Genomic DNA, 23,072 nt, shown 5'->3' with positions numbered 1-23,072 from the left:
TGTTCCTTAGGAATAAGAAAAGTTATTTTTTTTTTAATCTGTAAGTTTAACTTTAAAATGTTTGACATAATTCTTATACTTTTATTACAGGATGACAGATTAGAACCTACAAATCCTTTTGCTGAGAGTGAACAACCAGGGGAGACACTGGTCTCTCCTTTCCAAGGAGCTGTATGTAGATGTTTCCAACCATACCTTAAAGTTTATATTGAAAACGTTGACAAGTAAGTTTTTACCATAGATTTTTTATCCACAGTTATGAATCTTTTCAGCTGATTTTTGTATTTGGATTACATGAATTGGGCATAATCTTTCCAAATAATATGTGATCAGACAAACGGCATTAAAATTGGTACTCATGAACATAACTCTGTAACCAGTAGCTTACATTAGAAAGAAATCTTGAACTTTTGACAAGGTGATGTGGTTACTACATCTTCAAGTATATTCATGTCCTTTTACTATACTGTATTCAAATGCATTCACAGTTGTATTTATTCAGTCTCTCCATAATGAAACTTAAAATAAAACAAATCTTTTTTTACATTTAGTACTAGTAGTATGAAAGATAATAATGGGGATCATAAAATACAACGGAATGACAGCTACACCGAGTAGTCATAAAAGTTATTATATCATGCTGTCTAATTCAAGGGAAAAGTACATCATTATAGAGAAAATTATTCAGTTATATTCACATAATTTGCTGTTTTGTGTTTTCATATAAGTAGGAATATAGAAAATACATACAGACAGATCAACAGGTGAGCTAAGAACACTGACACAAAGTTGCTTTAAATTAAATGATAGATATTTAGATGATTCTCTGCAAACTAAAATTCTCAAGTATCAGTTATATTCATGGTAATCACATTATTACAAATTAAAACCAACATTGAATTTTGGAAATGATATCACATTCTGAAAACTCAAAGTGGAAACTCATTATTTATTATTGAAAAGTAGAATATAATTTGATCTGAAGACATATAAATTAAGTTAATTAATAGGAAATTTGGTTATTGGAATCTTTGGATAGCTGGTCAATGTTTGGAGAGTAAGAAGAAGTTTTCAGCTTTAAAAAAAAGAGTGCAAGCTTTCATTATTTAATCTACTACTTAATTATCCTTATGAGATTTATGCTCAAAGATACTTTCACAAATATGTAGATCCAAAATGGAAAGCACCCAAAGAGCAATCTTCTTGGCATTTTTATAGTTGTTTGGCAATGTACTCCAAACCTCAAAAACAATCTTATCTTGATTTTTAGAATTAGTATTTCTCACCAATTGTGTTTCTAAGGACTCTAGGTCAGAGAGTAAAACTTTAAATTTTGATATTCATAACTCTTATATGGGGTTGGTGGAAGGTTGTTGAAAGCAGTGAAAAGTTTCTACAAAGGTAGTGAAGCATGTGTTAGGATAGGAAATGAAGTGAGCGATTGGTTTTCAGTGAGAGTGGGGCTGAGACAGGGATGTGTGATTTCGCCGTGGTTGTTTAACTTGTATGTTGATGGAGTGGTGAGAGAGGTGAATGCTTGAGTGCTTGGACGAGGATTGAAAATGGTAGAGGAGAATGACCATGAATGGGAGGTAAATCAGTTGCTGTTTGTGGATGATACTGTACTGGTTGCAGACGCGGAAGAGAAGCTTGGCCGATTAGTGACAGAATTTGGAAGGGAGAAGGAAGTTGAGAGCTAATGTGGGTAAGAGTAAAGTTATGAGATGTACGAGAAGGGAGGGTGGTGCGAGGTTGAATGTCATGTTGAATGGAGAGTTACTTGAAGAGGTGGATCAGTTTAAGTACTTGGGGTCTGTTGTTGCAGCAAATGGTGGAGTGGAAGCAGATGTACGTCAAGAGAGTGAATGAAGGATGCAAATTGTTGGGGGCAGTTAAGGGAGTAGTAGAAAATAGAGGGTTGGGCATGAATGTAAAGAAAGTTCTGTATGAGAAAGTGATTGTACCAACTGTGATGTATGGATCGGAGTTGTGGGGAATGAAAGTGACGGAGAGACAGAAATTGAATGTGTTTGAGATGAAATGTCTAAGGAGTATGGCTGGTGTATCTCGAGTAGATAGGGTTAGGAACGAAGTAGTGAGGGTGAGAACGGGTGTAAGAAATGAGTTAGCAGCTAGAGTGGATATGAATATGTTGAGGTGGTTTGGCCATGTTGAGAGAATGGAAAATGGCTGTCTGCTAAAGAAGGTGATGAATGCAAGAGTTGATGGGAGAAGTACAAGAGGAAAGCCAAGGTTTGGGTGGAGGGATGGAGTGAAGGAAGCTCTGGGTGATAGGAGGATAGACGTGAGAGAGGCAAGAGAACGTGCTAGAAATAGGAATGAATGGCGAGCGATTGTGACGCAATTCCGGTAGGCTCTGCTGCTTCCTCCGGTGCCTTGGAAGACCATGGAGGTATCAGCAGTAGGGGATTCAGCAATATGAAGCTTCATCTGTTGTGGATAACGGGGGAAGGTGGGCTGTGGCACCCCTAGCAGTACCAGCCGAACTCGGTTGAGTCCCTTATCAGGCTGGGAGGAACGTAGAGAGGAGAGGGCCCCTTTTCTGTTTCATTTGTTTGATGTTGGCTACCCCCCAAAATTGGGGAAGTGCCTTGGTATATGTATGTATGTATGTATAACTCGTTTTACTGCAAATCAGCTATTTTAAGCTCCAACTCTGCTTGTTTCACTTCAGGAAAGGTTGACAAATTTAGCACAGAGATATCTGGCTTTAAGTGGTTTGATCAGAAAGGACAAGTTTGCTTTTTCCCTTTAAAATCTTTGGAAGCATGATTGAAACTGGATTTTCATTTTGAAGATAGTTATTTATAGAGCATCAACATCAAATTCACAATCTGATGTTCCTTTGTATTTCTTCAATGATGGAAAGTCTATAAATTCTCTTTTCTCGAGATTTCCGACAAACATCGAAAACTCTTTCAAATGACATTTCTAGTCTTTTCATTTCCTTGAAATTTCTGGTCAAGATTATTCAGATGTGAAGTGAAAACAAGAAAGTAAAATGTTGATGTTGAGAGCTCTTCACATACATCACCTTTCTTAACCAAAAAATTTTTAACTTCTAAGTAGGCTGCAAATCACTCAAGCACACTTCTTTTTTAAAGTCATTCGACTTTATTATGAAGAACTAGGTCTGAATATTGGCAATGCAATCAGCCTCTTCCAAGAGTTTACAAAACTTGTTTAGTTCTTTGGTCAAAAGATTACACTTTTGTTAATTGAAAGTACTCCATTGTATATCATACAATTGGGAAGTCATCTTTATTCTGTATGAAGGTTTGAGTCAGTTTATTCGCTTTTAGATTCTTGATTTTCATACTCAACTTTACTCCTCTTAGTAGCTATTATTACAGTATAGATTTTCTTCTTGTTATAAGAAATAATGGAGAAATAAAAAAATCAATAAAATTCATTTCTATAATATGCTTTCAAACTGAATAAAATTCAATCAAATTTAGTCTTAGGAGAGTTCATTATTTATTTTAAATAGATAAAAAGGTTAGTTTAGCATTTAGAGCCACAAAAGTGTCTAGAAAGAGAGCTGCATGTTGGTTACCACTGGTTAGGCATTGGGTTAAATAAGATAAATGCATTGGCTTACAGTAATTTGTGAGATGTTAATTTTGGTTCAGGCTATTTGTATACTGTATATCACTTTCCCTCTGCCTAGAAAGTGTGTTTAAAGGTTTAAAGGCTGCTCATGAATGGTAGAGGCAACGGACAGTGACATTGCCTTAGCAAGTAGGACGCTGCCCTAGAGATTGACTATATTTACTCTACATATGATCTGTGCCCAAGTCCCGCTCCACCCAAGCTAGAGCCAGGAAGGGCCAGGCAATAGCTGCTGATGACACAGCAGATAGACCTATAGGCACCCCCAAACCCCGTACCCTTAGCTCAGAATAATGGTGAAGTTGCAGCAACCAAAGGAACCAACAAGTTTGAGCAGGACTCGATCACCAGTCAGGGACGTTACCAACTAGGCCACCACAACTTGTTCTGTTGAGAGTTAAGATTCATAGAAATAAATATGATTTTCAAACTAGAATCTATTATTTCCATACTTACCTCTAAATAGAACTATTGACTAACCCTGCTCCACACTTTTGAGGTGATATTTACCTTCTGGGATATAGTCCATTTTAATCTGGAGTGGTTTGGTATTTTTTCCATAGAACTTGAGTTCATACCTGTTGCAAATAATTTTCTGTTGAACAAATTGACATAAGAGGGGGGGGGGGGGCATTGTTGGCTGGCTGATGCTGTGTTTGAAGAACTTAACTTGGACATTCCTACTACTTAATAAGGTGACTTAGGACATCTCAAAACTGTATAGGATTTTTGACTCTGAAGTTCAGTTTTGCGACGCCAGGGCGATTTATCCTGAAAATTGTTGGTTTTCAAATTCTATCTCCTCCCTTGATAATGAATATTAAGCCCCAGAATTACTAAACTACATAGACCTTATGTAGACCTCCAATCAAATGAAGAGATTTTTTTCTATAAGTCATTTATTTGCTAGATATGAATTTTTTCAATATGGTAAAAAAATAAACCTGAAAAATCCGGGGAAAAAATTAAGAATATAGATATAAAACAAAAATTGGAAAAAAGGGCAATATTTTATTGTTTTGTAAAGTCTTTCTATGTTATATACCAAATTTCAATGCTATATCTTTGAAACAAAGGGAGAAGATAGTATTTGAAGGTCAATAAGTATAGTTTTGAGAAAAGGGTGCTCAAAGTTTTTCTTTGTATTTTAACAAAGACAGTACAGTATTAATAAGTCATGATTATTATGAATGTTATGTTTCTTTTTGGCTATTAATAAACCAAAACAAAGTTATTCATCTTAATTAATCATAAATTAAGATACCTTTGCTCAATGTATTGCTTCTTTAGGTGAGACTGTCGCTCCTTCATCATCTCTCTCCTTCTCTAACTCTGCATGATGAAATTCTTGGCAAAACCGAGAAAATAAGATGTAAAAATGAGTGAATGTCAGAGGTCAAACTCAAATGTGTACTCTACATGAGGTTTGTGGTAGGACTGAAGGCTGAAGGGTGTAATTTCCGTGTAATAAATCGTCTTGTGACTCATAGAATCTATACAGATGACATTGCTCACAATATGTATTACATTAAAATGTAATAATTATAAAAAAATTACCATAACAGAAGAAATACTGTATTTTCTTGTAGGGAACAATGATTTTGGTTTATTGAGTTACTTTTACTAATTACCCTTTAATTAGGAAAATAAGAGGAAATATTTCGTATACGCATTCTCCATTGCCATACGAACCTCAGTGAATTTTTCAGGATTTTGTGTTTTTCTTCCTATTGGTATTCTGGCCGGGCCCCTTAAGTCTCAATGACAGATCTATTTTAACTTTGTTACTGATCTTGAAATATTTTATATCTTTTATTCATTATATCTCGTATATAGTTTGTTGATTTCCATATATCCTTTCCACACTGGGCTACTTTCCCTGTTGGAGACCTAGGACTTGTAGCATCTTGCTTTCCAAACTAGTTTTTTAGCCTAGCTAGTAATAATAGTAATAATAATAACAACATGTGATCCCTGCCATGGTCTTCTGTTCGTTCCAAGCATATAGGAAAGGTTTTGGCAAATAATTTAAAGGAAAAAGGGTACGAAAGCCAGTGGGAAATTTTCTTTATTTTATTTGAAGGTCGTCAATTTAGCACTTCCACTCAGTAGCTTGGTTTGTTCAGAGGTGTATATGGAAATGATATATGTTAGTTTCAAAGTCATTTTATTACATTATGTACAATGAAGTTCCTTGTTGGGTTGGTTGCAGAACTACATCTTTTGTGCAGTAGTCCTTTTCCTTAGGTGTTTGTTTAGTTGGTCTGACCTCTCTATATCCAAATTTCTTTCTTAAACTTCTTTTTTGAGAGATTTGGCTCTTTACATTCCTCACATATTTTTTCTATTATGATAGAATGGGATTTAGAGGCAATCCTCTCCCTATTTTATGTACAGTATTACTTCCATAAAACTACCACTATTCATCTATCCATGGAAATGTAGATTTCAGCACATGAATCATAGGCAGGATTCAAGGAAATAAACAACTTTTAAATATAATTGAATATTTCCATCGTCGCCCAAGATTCATGGACGTTCCTCCTACCTTCCTACTTTTAGTGGTTATTTTTTCCATCCTTGTTTTCTTCAAATTTGACATTATGACTTATGACAGCTTGGGTAAGGTGAAGTCAGTTCACCATATGATTATGCCAGCTTATCTCACCAGGGAACAAAGGGTTATCATACTTATTATAAAAATAATCTTCTCTTTTCAAAGAGATTGTCAAATATCTTCCTTCTTAGATGTAATAGATCATAATGTCATGTTAGTATGGAACTGATTATTCTTATTTTCAAAATTATGCTGATTGCATCTATTCTGTGTTTGTTAGTTATGGGTACAAATTTGAGATGCAGTTCTTTGAACTCACCAGAATTGAGATCATTCAGGTAACTCATCACCTTCAACAAGGAGGCTGATTTATGTATGGTTTGTCTTGTCTGTTGGTTTGCTTGTTACAAATATATTTATACTCAAAATTTACTTAAGATAAACCTCATGAATGGCAACAAGTAAATATTACTGGAGAAAGATCCAGATCTGGCAGAGGGACATGAGGATATGGGGTAGTTTTGAGCTTTTGGCATAGGTTTGCAGTCTTTGATTAAATTTTTTAAGTGTACTTTAATTGTTATTTTATTACATTTCATTCAAAAGAATTAATTTTTTGTCGCCTACCTTTGTATTTCTTAAGTGATTTTTTTGTGTAGGCCTTCAAGTCTTTCTTACCTTAATATTATGTCCAAATAATTAATATGCCTATATCTAGCCATAGGAGCAATAGCATAGATGATTAGGGTTAAATTTTTTAATGGTAATGTAACAAGGGAGTAATATTTGTTATATATTAAATCTGTATTTCAAGGATATAAGAAATTTAGTCTTTGTTACTTGTGCTGTCTGGATTCCAGATAAACTATATAATCATCTATAACTTTTAAATGTAATCAAATGAAATTGATTGCCATTTTTAAAGGAGTAAATAAATAAGTAGTTCCAGTTTATTAGATAAAAATTTGCCTTACCTAACAATTTAAAAATTTTGCCTTAAATCTAACACTTTCTACATACCATAGTGTATTTATTGCCAAAGGATGGGAAGTAGAGGATATAGTAATACTATGTCAGAATGTTTTTTTTAGCATGTAGTATATTTATTACTTGTTTTTGTTTTTCTTGTGATTCATTGTTTGTATTTTTAAATCTTCAAATATTTGAATTGTTATCCACAGACGTTTGAGTGAGCAAATAGAGAAGTTTGCCAATGACATGAAGAACTACAGGTTTGAACATATTGATGCGGAAGAGTCTAATGTAGTTCCATGTTGTGGGGAGCTGTTCACCATTTATAAGGTAAAACATTCATTTTTATTTATGATAGATGTTTAATGTACTGTAGTTTTTGGTGTTTATAACATCAAATAATTTGCAACTAAAAATGTCACCTAAAGTATTGACTTTCATTAGTAATCTTTTTCACCCAGCTTGGAAAATACACGAGTGTGTGTATAATATAACGTGACTTTTGTGTTTCCTTTGCCGGAATGTAGAGTTTTACTTGCCGTTGATCACATGTACCCAGCTTTTTATGTTCTGTTTTCTTTGCATTAAGTTCACCATTCTATCATTTGCTACATAAGAAATTTATATATTCCACTTTATGGGAATCTTCAATTTTTTTTCTATCAGATATGAAGTACACTACCAGCTCAAATTTATACTGTTACATTTTTTTTAATTATTGATGTGAATATAGTACAGTATACTGTACTGTAATGAGGATTATTCTCTTCTTTAGTGTATAGTAAACTGAGCTCTTATGTATCTTTCTCTATATGCTAAGCATGATTAATAATGGAAAAATATTAAATTTTACAGACTGTGTTAGTTGAATTCTTGAGATTGGGCCCGGGAGAAAGTCTTGGTGGACTGGTTGAAGTTTTCCAAAAACATTTGAGGGAATTTTGTACAAGAGTTCTACGTGCAACTCTTCCTAGAGTTGGAGCCAATATTCCAATGCCAAAGGATATTAACATGAAAGAACTCACTGCCGTTTTAGCTCAGGTGAGTGAATATTAAAGACATACTACAGTGATTGCTGTTTTAGCTTAGGTGAGTATACTATAAAGGCATATTAAAGTACTGTATCTTATTAAAATATCTTGTAACTATGCAAACATGCTCCTATGTTATATTAATAATTTACACAAGACATTATGTATAACAAAGTGTATATGGGAGTGTACTGTATATTGTTGATAATGGATTTAAGAGAAAAAGTATTATTGATTAATTTAATTCAATTTCAAAGTCAGTCATTGCAAGTAGTACGATAAGAAAAAGTTATCATATCTCTACCTTATATAAGATTATATCAGTGAGACTTGAGAAAATGGAGAACAGTTCTTTTTCCAGTATACATTAATCTTTACTTCTGATATCTATTTACATATATTATTTTTTTTACATATGCATATCTTGCGCAAGGCTTGAGAATAATGGATATCTCCTTTATTGTTCCACCTGTCAAAGTTACATTCCTATCTTACTTTAGTTTAAACAAATGTATATACTGTATAAAAGGCCATTTAGCTACATTTCACATTTTCTCTTAAGTTTTAGTATACTGTAATTATATTTAAATGACAAGATTTTACTTCAACTTGTCATCAGTGTGAGAGATTATTTATGTTGCATCAAAGAGAATTTTATATTATCTGAAGAACATGGGAATATTGAGATAGAACTGGTCCATAACTTTTATCTGCCTCTGTTATTGCTCCCATTTGTAGATTCGTTTGGATATATTTTTTTTTTCTGGGTAATGGGGGGGGGGGGAGGTTTGAGAATCCATTCCCTACAGGTGCTAAATCTGCCTGCCACAAATTAGGACCATTCTCTCTCCAAAGTAATTTTGTCAAAAGTAAGATTTTTATATACTTTTTACTTGTAGTATGCCTAATTTTCAAATTAAATTAGGCGAAGCACTGGAACCAAAAGGGTAATTCAGGGTTTCAGTTGTTTTTTAAAAAATTACTTTAAAGGATGCAGTAAAATTAATAGATAAATACTTCATTAAAAAGATATGAAAATTCAATGATTTAATACCATATGTAAAAAACAAATACTGTAGTTGAGAACTTGAGCATGAAATTATTTTTTAGGAAATGAATTGAATGTATTGAATTTTAAGGTCATTTAACAACCATTAAATCATATAAAACCAATTGTTGTTCAAGTAAGGCATGATATGGATAGGATCCATGTTAGGACTCAGTAGGTCTCCAGTACTTTTGTCAGAAAATTCTTGTCTTTTACAGGTAACAATGTGTTCTTGGCTATATACTGTACTAATGTGTGTTTAATAGTGAGATGAGAATTCCAGTGTCCACAAATTTATGCACTTCTTCTCTCTAAAAAGAATCCAAGTATCAAGGGAATGTGAACAATTCTTAGCCAGGATTGTACAATTTCTGATATACAATTTGGCTGATAAACTCAAGTGAAAGATTTTGTATAATTTCCTTATACAGTACTATTTAATGTTGGCCAACATTGGAGAGAGCCAATTTGCTTTAACATAAGATCTGATAACCACCTTCATATTTGTATGAGGAATATAGTGGAATGTATTGAGGTTTCTAGGTATTACAGTTCATGCTTCTTTATTAGCAAATTTGTTACCTGGGATACTTATGTAAGGAGGGACCCAACAGAAATGGACAAATTTAAATATTGAGACTAATCTACAGAGCAAATCTTAATTTGTTCCAACACAAATACTTACCTCGAACTACTTTCTTAGGAGTTACCTGTAATCTCCTCTCAACCGACCAGAGTTTTGTGTAGTATACCCTACGTCCGTTTTCTATGGAGGACTAACCCGGGAGTAAAGAGAACGTGCCCCGAGGGTAGAACTGAGCTAGGTCGGCGTCAGCTTGGGTCCCGTTAGCCAGTAAGTTCTCTGGTCACGTTGTGATACCATCACGCCGCTCTCATTCTCTTACGACCCTTTGTGTCCCGACTCGTGTGTCCCGCGTGGTTACCGCGTGGTATCTCTGTGCTTATCCCTTGTGTTCTTGCGTGTTCACTACCTTTCCTTGTGCTTCCCAAGTGTATTCCTTGTTGATTCCCTTCGTTCCTGTGCCTTGTGGTTGTGTGCGATGGAGCAGATCCGCCGTTGTCCTGGGCCTAGAGCCGGAAAGTCGTGTGGAGTGTTCCTTTCCAAGCCCGAAGTGGACCCTCATTTCCTTTGCTCTTCCTGTAGAGGCAGAGTGTGCTCGCCATCGGATACGTGCATTGAGTGTGTTAGCTGGAGTGAGATCCAGTGGGTGCGTTATGACACTAAGAAGAAGTCGTCGAAACGTTCGCCCAGGAAATCTAGCATCTCTTCGCCGTTACCGTCACCCAGTGGACGGTCCGAAGGGGCTTCTGTCTCGCCTTCCCCTACCTAGAGTAGGGGAAGAGGTAAGTCCGTTGCGGGGAAAGAGCCGAGGGCCCTTCCCCAGGAGTCTACTGTGTTTGAAGTGGGGGTTGCTGGGTCTTCTCAGGATAGTGGGGAGCCTGGTAGTGCTGTGTCTGGGGGTTCTGGGGACTCTGCCCTTGTGCTTGGGGGCATGTTTCCTCCGACGACCCCTTGTGGTGTAGTAATGTTGTGCCTGTTTCTTCGCCCGCTTCGTGGGCCTGTGTTTCAGGTTCTTCAGCGGCTGTTGATGCCCAGGGAAAGTTGGACTCCACGGTAAGTGAGCCCTTCGGGTGGAGGCTCCCTAAAACGCCAGGTAGGTCCCCAATGCAGATGGAAGAGGGCCTGGATACCTGGTTCCCTAGTGTAGTGCGCCCAACCTCTTTTCCAGCTCCTCTGACGGCAGTTCCGGAGTCTTTCCTACAACCCTCGACCTCTGGTACGCAGCAGGTCGCGAAGCCCTCCGTAGCCCCCGCTCCTGCCCGTCGTTCGGGTGGTACAGTTTCGTCGGGCTCTTCAGATGGTGGTGCTTCGTTCTCTTCAGAAGAAGAAGCGAGGAGGAGACATCGGCGATGGAGGGAGCGGTCCAGGAGCAGGCGTTCCCGCTCAAGATCCCGTTCGAGGTTCAGTAGAAAACGGTCCCGGTCTCCACGGAGGAAGTACAGGAAGAGTAGGTCCCCCGATGGTGATTGGGTCTTCGTTCCCCGTAGGAGTGAGTTGCAGCGTTCCCCTGACCGGCGGTCCAGGGATTACTCGCCGTGAAGGCCATCCTCCAGACGCAGATATGACCCTCGCAGGGAGAAATGCGAGAAGGCCTCTTCAGGCAGGCGTAAGTCTGCGAAGCTTCCGGCTCACCCCGCCCAGCGGGGGGAACCGTGCTTCCGTACGGGCAGCCTGGCCGAATCAGCACAGCTGGTTCGGCCCTTAGACTTAAAAGGAACGGTTCCCTCCGTCGGGTCAGCCCACGGGATCCGCGTCCTCGTCCCCCAGAGAGAATACACGAACGGTAGTCCTCGCCGGCACGGCGATGCCAGTTCTGACCCCCGAATCTGGTGCGGAGGTTCCCGCCGGGGCGGACTGGTACCACCGCAGGGGAGTGCCCGGTGACCCGGCTCCTCGGTATCAGGCGGAAGGTACTGCTGACAGTAGAGAAGGTTCCCCGACCGAGGACTCTGCGTATCGGAAGGTAATAGGCCTGATACGAAGGCATCATCGGATTGAGGAACCGGTCCCAACCGATGAGGACTACTGGAGGTCCAGCCTTAGCCGCTTGATGCAGGCACCCGTCCAACAGAAAACCTCCCTGGCCCTGCCTGTGGCCCAAGATCTCGTCCTGGGACGGGCTCATGTTGATAAAATTGTGGCAGGCAATGCCGAAGCTCCCAAAACACAGAGCTCCTCGTAGTTGCTCCAAGGACTCAAGTCACAGAGTAGGTTCTATGTGCCAGAGGGACAACGGCCGGGAGCCTGCAAAGTGGAGCCTGCCCTCGACATTCTAGGACAGGGTGCTCCGGAGGACAGAGCCGCCTCAGCCCCGATTTGCTTTTCGCAGTCGGAGCCTGCGATGATGGAAGAGATGTCGAAAGACTTGGTGCACGTCTCCTCTTGGTTGGACTGGTGGGCCTCCACGCTGGTAGGTGTACAAGCCACGTATTACTTAATAGACCCAGAGCAACAGAACCTCCTGAGGGAGCTTATGATCTCTGGGGGCAAGACCCTGAAGTTCTTTACTTATCAGTCCCTTGCCCTTTCAGCGAACTGGGTTCTTTGCAAAAGGGACACTATTCTGGCGAAGCTTTCCCGGAAGGTCCCAGACAGAGAGGCGAGGGCCATGAGGAGCCTTCCTGTGTGGGGTGACTCCTTGTTCCCCTTGAAACAGCTAGAGGAGATAATGGAGAAGGTAGCTAAACGGAAGGAAGTGAACGCTCCCAGGCCTCAACCGGTAAGGAGGCCCTCCTACAAGAGGTCAGCATCAGACGGGCCCTCTACTTCTCAGGCCCCTCCTAACCTGACGAGGAGAGAAGCCCCTTCTTCCTCGTGGGCTTCAGCGCCACAGCCCCCCGTAGAGGAGCTCCAGCAGCGTCTGCCTCTTTTTGAACAGGGTATTCTGCCTCCAGGAGAAGCCGTTCAGGCCGCTCCTCCAGGAGGAGGTAGAGTGGGAGGCCCCCTACTCCTGCCCAAGCCTCAGGTTTGGGGATGCCTCAGACGACATTGGCAAGCATGGAAGGCTCATGGAGCAGAACCCTGGACAGTATCCGTACTGAAGGAGGGGTACAGGCTCCCGTTCTTAATGGAACCTCCACCTTTGATTCCGGCCAGCCTGTCGTAGTGGCTGGCACCCAAGGCCCCGTTGAAGAGGGCGGCCCTTCAAGAAGAGGTGTCCACTATGTTGGAGAAGGGCGCCATGGAGGAGGTCCTACACCTAGGACCAGGTTTCTACTGCCGACTATTCCTAGTAGAAAAGGCGACGGGGGGATGGAGACCGGTGATAGACCTGTCAGCTCTCAACAAGTTTGTTTGCAAGACAGATTTCAAAATGGACACTCCGAAGTCGGTCTTGCTGTCCTTGAGAGAGAAAGACTACATGATGACCATAGACCTCAAGGACGCATACTTCCAAATCCCGGTCCACCCCTCAAGCCGGAAGTTTCTCCGGGTGAAATGGGGTACCCAGATCCTGCAATTCAAGACCCTCTGCTTCGGGTTGTCGACAGCTCCCCAGGTATTCACGAGAGTCTTCACGACAGTCTCGGTGTGGGCTCACGAGTGAGGTATTCGCCTCATCCGGTACCTGGACGACTGGTTGCTTCTTTCCTCCTCAGAGGACGTTTTGAAGGAGCAGGGTGTAACACTTACTTCATTTTTGCAAGGGTCTGGGTATCATGATCAACCCAGAAAAATCGAACCTATCTCCCTCCACCAGGATGACCTATTTGGGGATGACACTGGATTCTCGACTAGTGAAGGCTTTTCCGTCAGGGGAGCGGGTAAGCAATCTAATAAAGATCCTTCTGCCTTTCCTTTCGGGGCAACCCAGGAGAGCGAAGGACTGGCAAAGGCTAATAGGTCATCTGGTGTCATTGGAGAAACTAGTTCCCCAGGGGAGACTCAGGATCAGGGCCATCCAATGGAACCTGAAGAACTTCTGGAACCAACTGGACTCGCCCCAGAAATTAATTCCAGTTTTTCCAAACACAATACCCTCCCTGGAATGGTGGCATTGCCGGTCGAATACGTTCAAGGGGATGCCCTTCGCGACCGAGCCTCCCGAGATGCTCCTATTCACAGACACCTCCAACCAGGGATGGGGAGCCCATCTCCTCAACGAGACGGCGAGAGGAACCTGGACGGACGTGGAGAAAGGCCTACACATCAATGTCCTAGAGTTGAAGGCAGTCCAAAAAGCTTGCCTGCACTTCATCGATCTACTAAGGGGAAACACTGTGGCGTTGATGTGCGACAACGCCACAGTAGTAGCGTACATAAAGAAGCAAGGAGGCCTCAAATCAAGGGTGTTGTGTGATCTCGCCCTAGAGATCCTGGATTGGGTGGAGGCGAACCAGCTAGTGTTATTGGCAAGGTTCATCCCCGGGAAGAAGAACGTCCTAGCCGATGGTCTCAGCAGGATGGGTCAGATAGTAGGAACAGAGTGGTCCCTCCTCCCAGAAGTAGCCAGGCTTATCATTAAACAATGGGGTTCCCAGGTGATGGACCTCTTTGCAACCAAGCTGAACGCACAACGCCCCGTGTATTGTTCTCCTGTCCCAGACCCAAAGGCAGCCTTGGAGGATGCCTTTCAGCACAAATGGGACAACCTAGACGTGTACGCTTTTCCCCCCTTCACGTTGATCAGGCAAGTGCTCAACAGAGTAAGGGCTGCCCGGAACTTAAGGATGACTTTGGTAGCGCCCTGGTGGCCGGAGAGAGAGTGGTTCGCAGACCTAAAAGACCTGGCAAGCCATCCTCTGTGGCCACTCCCCGACAGGCCAGATCTTCTACAACAGCCACACTTTCTCAGGTTCCACGACAACCCACAGTCTCTACGCCTTCACGCCTGGAGACTATCGAGCGCCTCCTGAGGAAGGAAGGATATTCGTCAGGAACTGCTAAGAAGATGTCGCTATACCTGAGAAGGTCGTCGGCAGCGGTCTACCAAGCGAAATGGGCCTCTTTTACGAAGTGGTGCGCTTCAAGGAGCATCAAACCCCTCAAAGCCTCAGTCCCAGATATCGCAGACTTTCTAGTATATCTCAGAGACAAGATAGGGATGTCAATCCCAGCTATAAAAGGAGTACGAGCAGCCTTGGGTCAAGTCTTCCTTCTGAAGGGCATCGACCTGGGCTCCTCTAGACACATCTCTATGCTTATCAGGAGTTTTGAAGTCCTGCTCTCCTCAAACTGTTAGGGTGCCTCAGTGGGACTTGGCTAGGGTTCTGAAGATGTTAAGTAGCCCCCCGTTCGGAATGATGAAAGATATTGTAGACAGGGATCTCACTCTCAAGACGGTCTTTTTGTTGGCCTTGGCCTCTGCGAAAAGGGTAGAGGAGATCCATGGGCTGTCTTATGACGTCTCTCATTCGAAGGGGTGGAGAGAAATCTCCCTCAAGTTCGTACCTTCGTTCGTGGCGAAAACCCAGAACCCAGCAGTCTGGGATCCTAAGTTCGAGGGGTTCTCTCTGCCAGCTATTCCTAGGACTGGGAATCCAGAGGATTTGAGGTTATGCCCTGTCCGTGCCATTAGGAAATACCTTGAAAGGACTGCATATCTTCGGCCGGGCATCAAGAGCCTTTTCGTCTCCACAAGTGTTACAAAGAAGCAGGTATCGAAGAATACTATATCCTTTTGGTTGAGACAAGTTATTGCTAGGGCCTACAAGGAGGAGGGACTGGCCGTGCCAGGTACTCCTAAGCCCCATGACATCAGAGGACTAAGCACTTCCTTAGCCTTTGAGAAGAACATGGCAGTGGGCCAGATCCTTCGGGCGGGCACCTGGTCGAACCAGTCGACCTTTACTGCCCATTACCTCAAGGATTACTCATGAAGGTCTTTAGACGGGTTCTCCATTGGGACAGTCATCTCCGCGCTCCAAGTGATTTAACGGTGAAGCCCCAGGCACAATCGTGGATAACAAAACCAGGAGACACAGGTTCTTTCCTTTTCACCCTAATCCCCGTTTCCTATCCCTATCGGAGATAACCACACATATGTAACCAATGAAGAACACGTCTCTGCAACTTCGTTACTGGACTCAACATCAGAAGATTTTTCAAAGGGTGAGTACTTAGACACTAACGTGAGCTCTTTGTGTAGTTTACCCTACCGTTCGTTTCCCAGTTTTTTAGAACCTAGTTCATATCTAGGCTACTTGGCGTCCGCTTTGCTGGGTCTGAAGGTCAGGAAGCCACTCCCACCTCCTAAAGTGTAAGTCTCCTAAGAAAGTAGTTCGAGGTAAGGATTTGTGTTGGAACAAATCAAAAATTTTAAGTAATTCTTATTTTTCCTAACATACTTACCGAGAACTACTTTCTGGTAATGGCCCTCCCTACCTTGCCCGAGTGCCTTTCTGCCTTTGCAGGGACTTGTTGCAACATCCGAGGAACTTACTGACTAACGGGACCCAAGCTGACGCCGACCTCGCTCAGGTCTACCCTCGGGGCACGTTCTCTTTACTCCCGGGTTAGTCCTCCATAGAAAATGGATGTAGGGTATACTACACAAAACTCTGGTCGGTTGAGAGGAGATTACAGGTAACTCCTAAGAAAGTAGTTCTCGGTAAGTATGTTAGGAAAAATAAAAATTACTTAAAATTTTTTATATTAATTGAACTATTGGATGACATGCTTTATAATATATTATTGCTGTGAATGCGCTAAAGTAGCCTGAATAAACAGTAAAATTACTGCCTCATAAGGTATAAGTTACCTCGAGATTTAGCTTTGACAGTTAAAATACATACAGTACATTGATTGATAATCTAACAACATAAAAAATAAATCATGGACAACTACATAACCAACTCCATTAAATGTGTTAAACCCATCAGTAGGCTACATTGTGTAAATTTACAGATTATTTGTTTGATTACCAGTATGTTCCAAAAATGTTCATCACTTCCTGATCACATAGAGACTTCTTAATTAATGGTTTGTTGCATATTTGTGATTTTACAGTCATCCAAGAAGACAATTTATGGCAACACGCCTTAATTTTCCAATTGTACTCCCGCCAATATCTCTTGAGGCTGAAGTCCTCGTTGCCTCCATCGATAGAGGAGATGAGGCTCTCCATTGTGGACCTCGTGTAGAGGGCCTTGAAAGCCCGAATGACCCCGTTTCATTGGTTGTATGAGAGAATTGGTGTTGGGGGGCAGGAACTCCACTTGGAACCCGTCGTAATGGAGGTCCGTTGCATGTCTTCCTGCACAGTCCATCAAGAGGGGGACCTTAAAGGGTAGCCCATTCTCCGTGAGGTACAGCTTCACCTGTGGGATAAAGCAGTTCAAGAACCAGTCAAGTGTGAGGGCTTTGGTTATCCATGCCTTTTTATTACTCATCCAGTAGACGGGCAGCAAGGCTTTGTTTTTGTTTTTAAAAGCCCGAGTATTCAAGGACTTGTAAATTAAGCCGGGCTTGAGCATGAAGCCCGTGGCATTCCCACACAGGAGGAGAGGGACGCGATCTTTGTGGGCCTTGAACCCTGGCTTCTTTACATCGTCCTTGTAAAGGAACGTCCGGGACGGCATCCTCTTCCAGAAGAGGCCAGTCTCATCCATATTGAACCCCTGCTCCAGGAGATAGCCACCTTCTTTAATTAATTTCAGGAACTCTTCCTCGACGTAACGAAGAGCTGCCTCTTGGTCTGCCGAGGCGGCCTCCCCATACAAAAGAACGTTTGAAGACCAAACCTCCTCTTTAATTTCTCGAATCAGCCCTTGCTGGCAACAAAACCATGTTTTTCAATATTAAACTTACCCGATAATCATGTAGCTGTCAACTCCGTTGCCCGACAGAATTCTATGGAGGGATACGCCAGCTATCACAATACTAGAAGGGGGTGTACTTACCAGCGCCACCTGTGGCCAGGTACTCAAGTACTTCTTGTTGACACCTCCTCAATTATTCCTCTGTCGTGCTTCCGGCAAGACGTTCTGGGATACGCTTATGTTCTTGGAGTATTTTCACGACTTTGGTGAAGTATTTCTCTTTGATTTCGGCTGTCGCTTTACTGGAAACTTCTATATTAGCTTAGTTAGCTTTTGGAATTAATTTGATTAATTATGGTGACGAAGAGAGTATGAACTCTCTTTCACCTTTAAATGGCCGACCCTTCCCTTAGACGGAAGTGTTGGTGTCTAAGAGAGTATAGACTCTCTTTCTTAATTTTGCTTGACAAAAGTTATAGATTTATTTTATATCTCTCCGCCTCTTATAGGCCTCTTCGATTAACTTCCTTTTTTTATAAACTTATTAAAATTAATTTTTATATTTGTTTATATTCGACCTTCCTAATAGTAGGCGGTCTTTTCTTGGTACCGAAGTTAATTAACATTGAGCCCGTCATTTCGGTTTTACCTGTTAACATATTATGCTATTTTAATGTCTTTGAAAGAATTTCTTTGATAGTCTAGTACTGTTTTCAAAGTTGAACTAACGTTTTGTTTTGTCTCTGCAGTTGTTGACGTTCAGAACGTTCAACTTGCACTCTATCGTTACGATAGAGAAAGAATTTTCACGGTTTCACATTGCAGTATGAGTAACCGTGTCTAGCGTTTTGTTCATTCTTTCTTAACTTAATGGTTTTAATCCTAATAAAGGAACTTTTCATTTTGGGAAATATTTCAGTTTTTTCCTTTAACAATAATATGTTTTAACGATATATATGATTGGGCTCTTCTCTCAGGTTCTAAGTCAAGAGAGAGAGAGAGAGAGAGAGAGATAGAGACGGAGGGAGAAAGAGGAGGATAAACGTTTCATTCAAGCCTGCCAGGCGTACGAGTAACGTTGTTATCGTTTTTGCTCTTCTCCCTAGTCTCTTTAGGGGAAGAAAGTAAACGTTTCTAGAGTGATCTAGTGTTTAGTCTCTTTCCAGCCACTGAATTATTTATCTTTCATTAGATTTTTCTGTTACATTGTAATTCTGTTTTCGCAATTACTAACTTTTGAGAAAGGATAGAATTGCGTGTTTCAGGTACAAACCACTTAAAGTTTCGAGTTCAGTGAAATAAGTGCAAACAGAAAATCAAAGTGATAAGTGATTAGCGCAAAGTGTCAGTGTTGTGCGTGAGGGTACTTCTGTGCGCGCCAGTCGTTCTCCCAGTCCGGGACCTCTTGCAAGCTCCCAAGCCCAGGGGAGAAGCAATGTCGAAGGACAAAAGGGTTCAGCAGGCCTTGATCGGCGCACAGAAGTATCCTCGGTGGTTGTGGGCGTGTCTTACCGAGACCGTCACTCCCACCCGCAGACGATTGAGCCCTTATTTTGCTCGTCTGCAGAAGAAATTTAGAGGAGAAAACGCTGGTCTCAGGTCTCAAGACCTCTTAAACATAAAGTCCAGACCTATGCCAGACGTACAAAGTTAGAGTTCAACAACCCGGATGCAGTCATTGGGTTAGCTCTGACTCTCCTCAGTCATCAGTTGAATGCACTCCGCCTAAGAGGAGTAAGGTTCTGCCGCAACAGATCTCTGCTGTTAAGGCTTTACCTCAGCAGACCTTAGTGTCTGCCGACCCCAAGTTGACTCTACTGCAGTCCATGCAGTCACAACTTTCGGTCTTGATGCGTGAGTGTCGGGCTGAGAGTGTTGCGCCTCCACCTCCGCCTACACTCCCTCCGCCTGCGCTCGCTCCGCCTGCGCTCGCTCCGCCTGCGCTCGCTCCGCCTGATCGCAGTACCACCTGCCAGGCGTACGATGTTGAGCCACGTTCTGAGTTGGCTGTTCCCAGTGGTGCTCAGCCTCCGCCTTCTTTAAGGCAACCTTTACAATGGGATCAGGAGGATTATACCTCTCTTCCTCCGCCTCCACTTGCTGCTCCACCAGTGATGCAACACTCGGTTGAGGTACAACAACCTCTCCCGTCCTTGAGTCAGTCTCCTCAGCTCTCGCTGCAGCGAGCTCAACCCTGCACAAGGCAAGCACCACTACACCTTAGCCTTGCGCCTCAGGAGCCTCAGCTTGCGAGACATTTACCTTGTCCTGCGTAGCCTCTACCTCATCGCGCTCCGCTCACACCACAGGAACAGGAACTTGCTACTCCGCTTCCGCCAACCGCTCAGCAAGCGCAACCCTTGGGTTCAGCCACTCATGCCAGGAGTCAGCCTCCTCCACCCATGCGCCTACCTTCTGCTACTTCCTTTGATCAGCCTTTGCAGACTGAGCCTCAGGTGTTCCCTCAACAGAGTCTTGAAGAGGAAACCTCAACTATTGTTGTTCCAGCTCGTTCTGACTCTGCTGTTCAGCATACCTTACCTCCATTTTCAAACCTTATGATAATGGAGGTTATTTGTATTACTTATAAAAATATATTTGTATTCCTTGCAATATATTTTTAACAATATCGCAGAATATGGCAAAAAATATGAATCATGAGTTATGAATGTAAGGTAAATATTATGTTGATATTTAAACCCCATGCAAGCATGCATAAAGCACTCTAGCACTGGTCATGGAATTTCTGAGAAATGTTAAACGCCATGCACACGCTCTGCTTACCTTACAGCATGCTCTACATACAGCATGCTCTGCTTACAGCATGCTCTGCATACTACATGCTCTGCATACAGCATGCTCTGCATTCAGCATGCTCTGCATACAACATGCTCTACATACAGCATGCTCTGCATACAGCATGCTCTGCATACAACATGCTCTGCATACAGCATGCTCTGCATTCAGCATGCTCTGCATACAGCATGCTCTGCATTCAGCATGCTCTGCATACAACATGCTCTACATTCAGCATGCTCTGCATACAGCATACTCTGCATACAACATGCTCTGCATACCTTACCGCATGCTTCTCAGTCACACATCTTTGGTTGTTGCCAACTCACTAGACTGTCAAGCAGTTTCATAACGTTGCCTTCTAGTCTGCTGCTTTTGCACCAGTGAACCCTCACTGAGAGAACTTAGCTTTTCTAGGATATGGTCCCTGTAGATGAGAAAGTTCTTTTCTCCCTCCTTCTGATATTCCCTTGAGGACTCTGTCATTTGGAGGAAGCCTTTAGCTGCATAGCCTCCTATGGACTTTTATTTAAGCGTAACATGCTTCCAGGGAAGGTAATGGTTCCACTTCAGTCGCTAATCCCGTCTGTTACCACACCTGCTCCCATAGACCTTGAGCTGTGTTGCAAGACATGCAGTCCAAGCTTAGTCCTTGTTAGAGGATTTTTTGTTTACGGAGTCAATGTGTCACGGGGAAGACGTTCAACAACCAACAGAAGTGACTTGTTGTGACGCAGTGCGGCAACCTCAGCAACCCGATAAGGAGTTGTCTGTACGACCCAGACAGTCTAGACAGATTCGGGTTGTCACTGTACTTCCTCGCTTGCCCATGATTGACAGTTCACAGACTGTGCAGCAGTACCATGATCTTGTGTCCGGCTCCGTCAGACGACTGGCTTTTAAGAGCTTCCACAAGTCGTCGCTGTCTGGAGATTTTCAAATGGACTATGGATCTGACCAAGGAACTGGGCCTCCTGGTCAATTTTGAGGAGTCTCAGCTCGTTCCATCCCAGACCATTGTCTCCTTGGGTATGGATCTTCAGAGTCGAGCTTTTCGGACTTTTCCGTCGGCCCCAAGGATCTTCCAAGCCCTAGAATGCATCCAGAGCATGCTGAGAAGGAACCGATGCTCAGTCAGGTAGTGGATGAGTCTAACAGGGACACTTTCATCGCTGGCCCTGTTCATCGTGTTAGGGAGACTCCACCTCCCCCCCCTTCAGTATCATCTAGCTGCTCACTGGATAAAGGACATGACGCTAGAGACGGTCTCAGTTCCGGTTTCCGAAGAGAGGAGGTCTTCTCTCGCGTGGTGTAAGAACAGCTTTCTTCTCAAGGAAGTCTACCTTTGGCTGTTCCGAAACACGACCGCCGTCTCCTCTCGGACGCATCAGACACAGGCTGGGGTGCGACTTTGGACGGACAAGAATGCTCGGGAACATGGAATCAGGAGCAAAGGACACTTCACATCAATTGCAAGGAGTTGTTGGCGGTTATTCTGGCCTTGATAAACTTCAAGTCCCTCCAGCTTAACAAAGTGGTGGAGGTGGACTCTGACAACACCACAGCCCTGGCTTACATCTTCAAGCAGGGAGGGACTCTTTCGTGGAAGTTGTTCTAGATCGCAAGGGACCTACTCATCTGGTCTAAAGATCGAAAGCTAACTGGTAACGAGGTTCATTCAGGGCGGTATGAATGTCATGGCAGATCACCTCAGACGGAAGGGTCAGGTCATCCCCACAGAGTGGACCCTTCTCAAGAATGTTTGCAACAGACTTTGGGCCCTGTGGGGTCAGCCAACCATAGATCTGTTCACTACCTCGATAACCTAGAGACTGTTGTATTGTTCTCCGATTCCAGACCCAGCAGCAGTTCACGTGGATGCTTTTCTGCTGGATTGGTTCCATCTCGACCTGTATGCATTCCCGCCGTTCAAGATTGTCAACAGGGTACTTCAGAAGTTCTCCTCTCACAAAGGGACACGGCTGACGTTGGTTGGCTCCGCTCTGGTCCGCGAGAGAATGGTTCTTAGAGGTACTGCAATGGCTGGTCGACATTCCCAGGACTCTTCCTCTAGGAGTGAACCTTCTAAGTCTACCTCACGTAAAGAAAGTACACCCAATCCTCCACGCTCTTCGTCTGACTGCCTTCAGACTTTCGAAAGACTCTCAAGAGCTAGGGGCTTTTCGAAGGAGGCAGCCAGAGCGATTGCCAAAGCAAGGAGAACATCCACTCTCAGAATCTATCAGTCTCAAGGGGAAGTCTTCCGTAGCTGGTACAAGACCAATGCAGTTTCCTCAACCAGTACCACTGTAACCCAGATTGCTGACTTCCTGTTATATCTAAGGAAAGTAAGATCCCTTTCAGCTCCTACGATCAAGGGTTACAGAAGTATGTTGGCAGCGGTTTTCCGCCACAGAGGCTTGGATCTTTCCACCAACAAAGATCTACAGGACCTCCCTAGGTCTTTTGAGACCTCAAAGGAACGTCGGTTGTTCACTCCAGGCTGGAATCTAGACGTGGTCCTAAGGTTCCTTATGTCATCAAGATTTGAACCTCTCCAATCAGCCTCTTTTTAGGACCTCACATTAAAAACTCTTTTCCTCGTGTACTTGACAACAGCTAAAAGAGTAAGTGAGATCCACGCCTTCAGCAGGATCATTGTTTTCACATCTGAAACGGCTACATGTTCCTTGCAGCTCGGTTTTTGCTAAACGAGCTTCCTTCACGTCCTTGGCCTAAGTCGTTCGAGATC

General features: G+C 42.8%; 1 protein-coding gene across 1 annotated transcript in view; it reads left to right on the top strand.

Moving 5' to 3' along the window:
- The window catches only part of Vps53 (vacuolar protein sorting 53), a 363,462-nt gene that overhangs the window by 212,153 nt on the left and 128,237 nt on the right, over positions 1-23,072 (top strand). Inside the window, exons 10-12 of the mRNA XM_068378791.1 lie at positions 91-224; positions 7,372-7,492; positions 8,018-8,203. Of these exons, the coding sequence (XP_068234892.1) occupies positions 91-224; positions 7,372-7,492; positions 8,018-8,203 (441 nt within the window). The remainder of the gene's footprint in view (positions 1-90; positions 225-7,371; positions 7,493-8,017; positions 8,204-23,072) is intronic.

The sequence above is a fragment of the Palaemon carinicauda genome, chromosome 8 (assembly GCF_036898095.1).
Source record: "Palaemon carinicauda isolate YSFRI2023 chromosome 8, ASM3689809v2, whole genome shotgun sequence".
Lineage (NCBI taxonomy): Eukaryota > Metazoa > Arthropoda > Malacostraca > Decapoda > Palaemonidae > Palaemon > Palaemon carinicauda.
The sequence above is the reverse complement of the archived record's forward strand: the minus strand, read 5'-3'. Positions and strand labels throughout refer to the sequence as shown.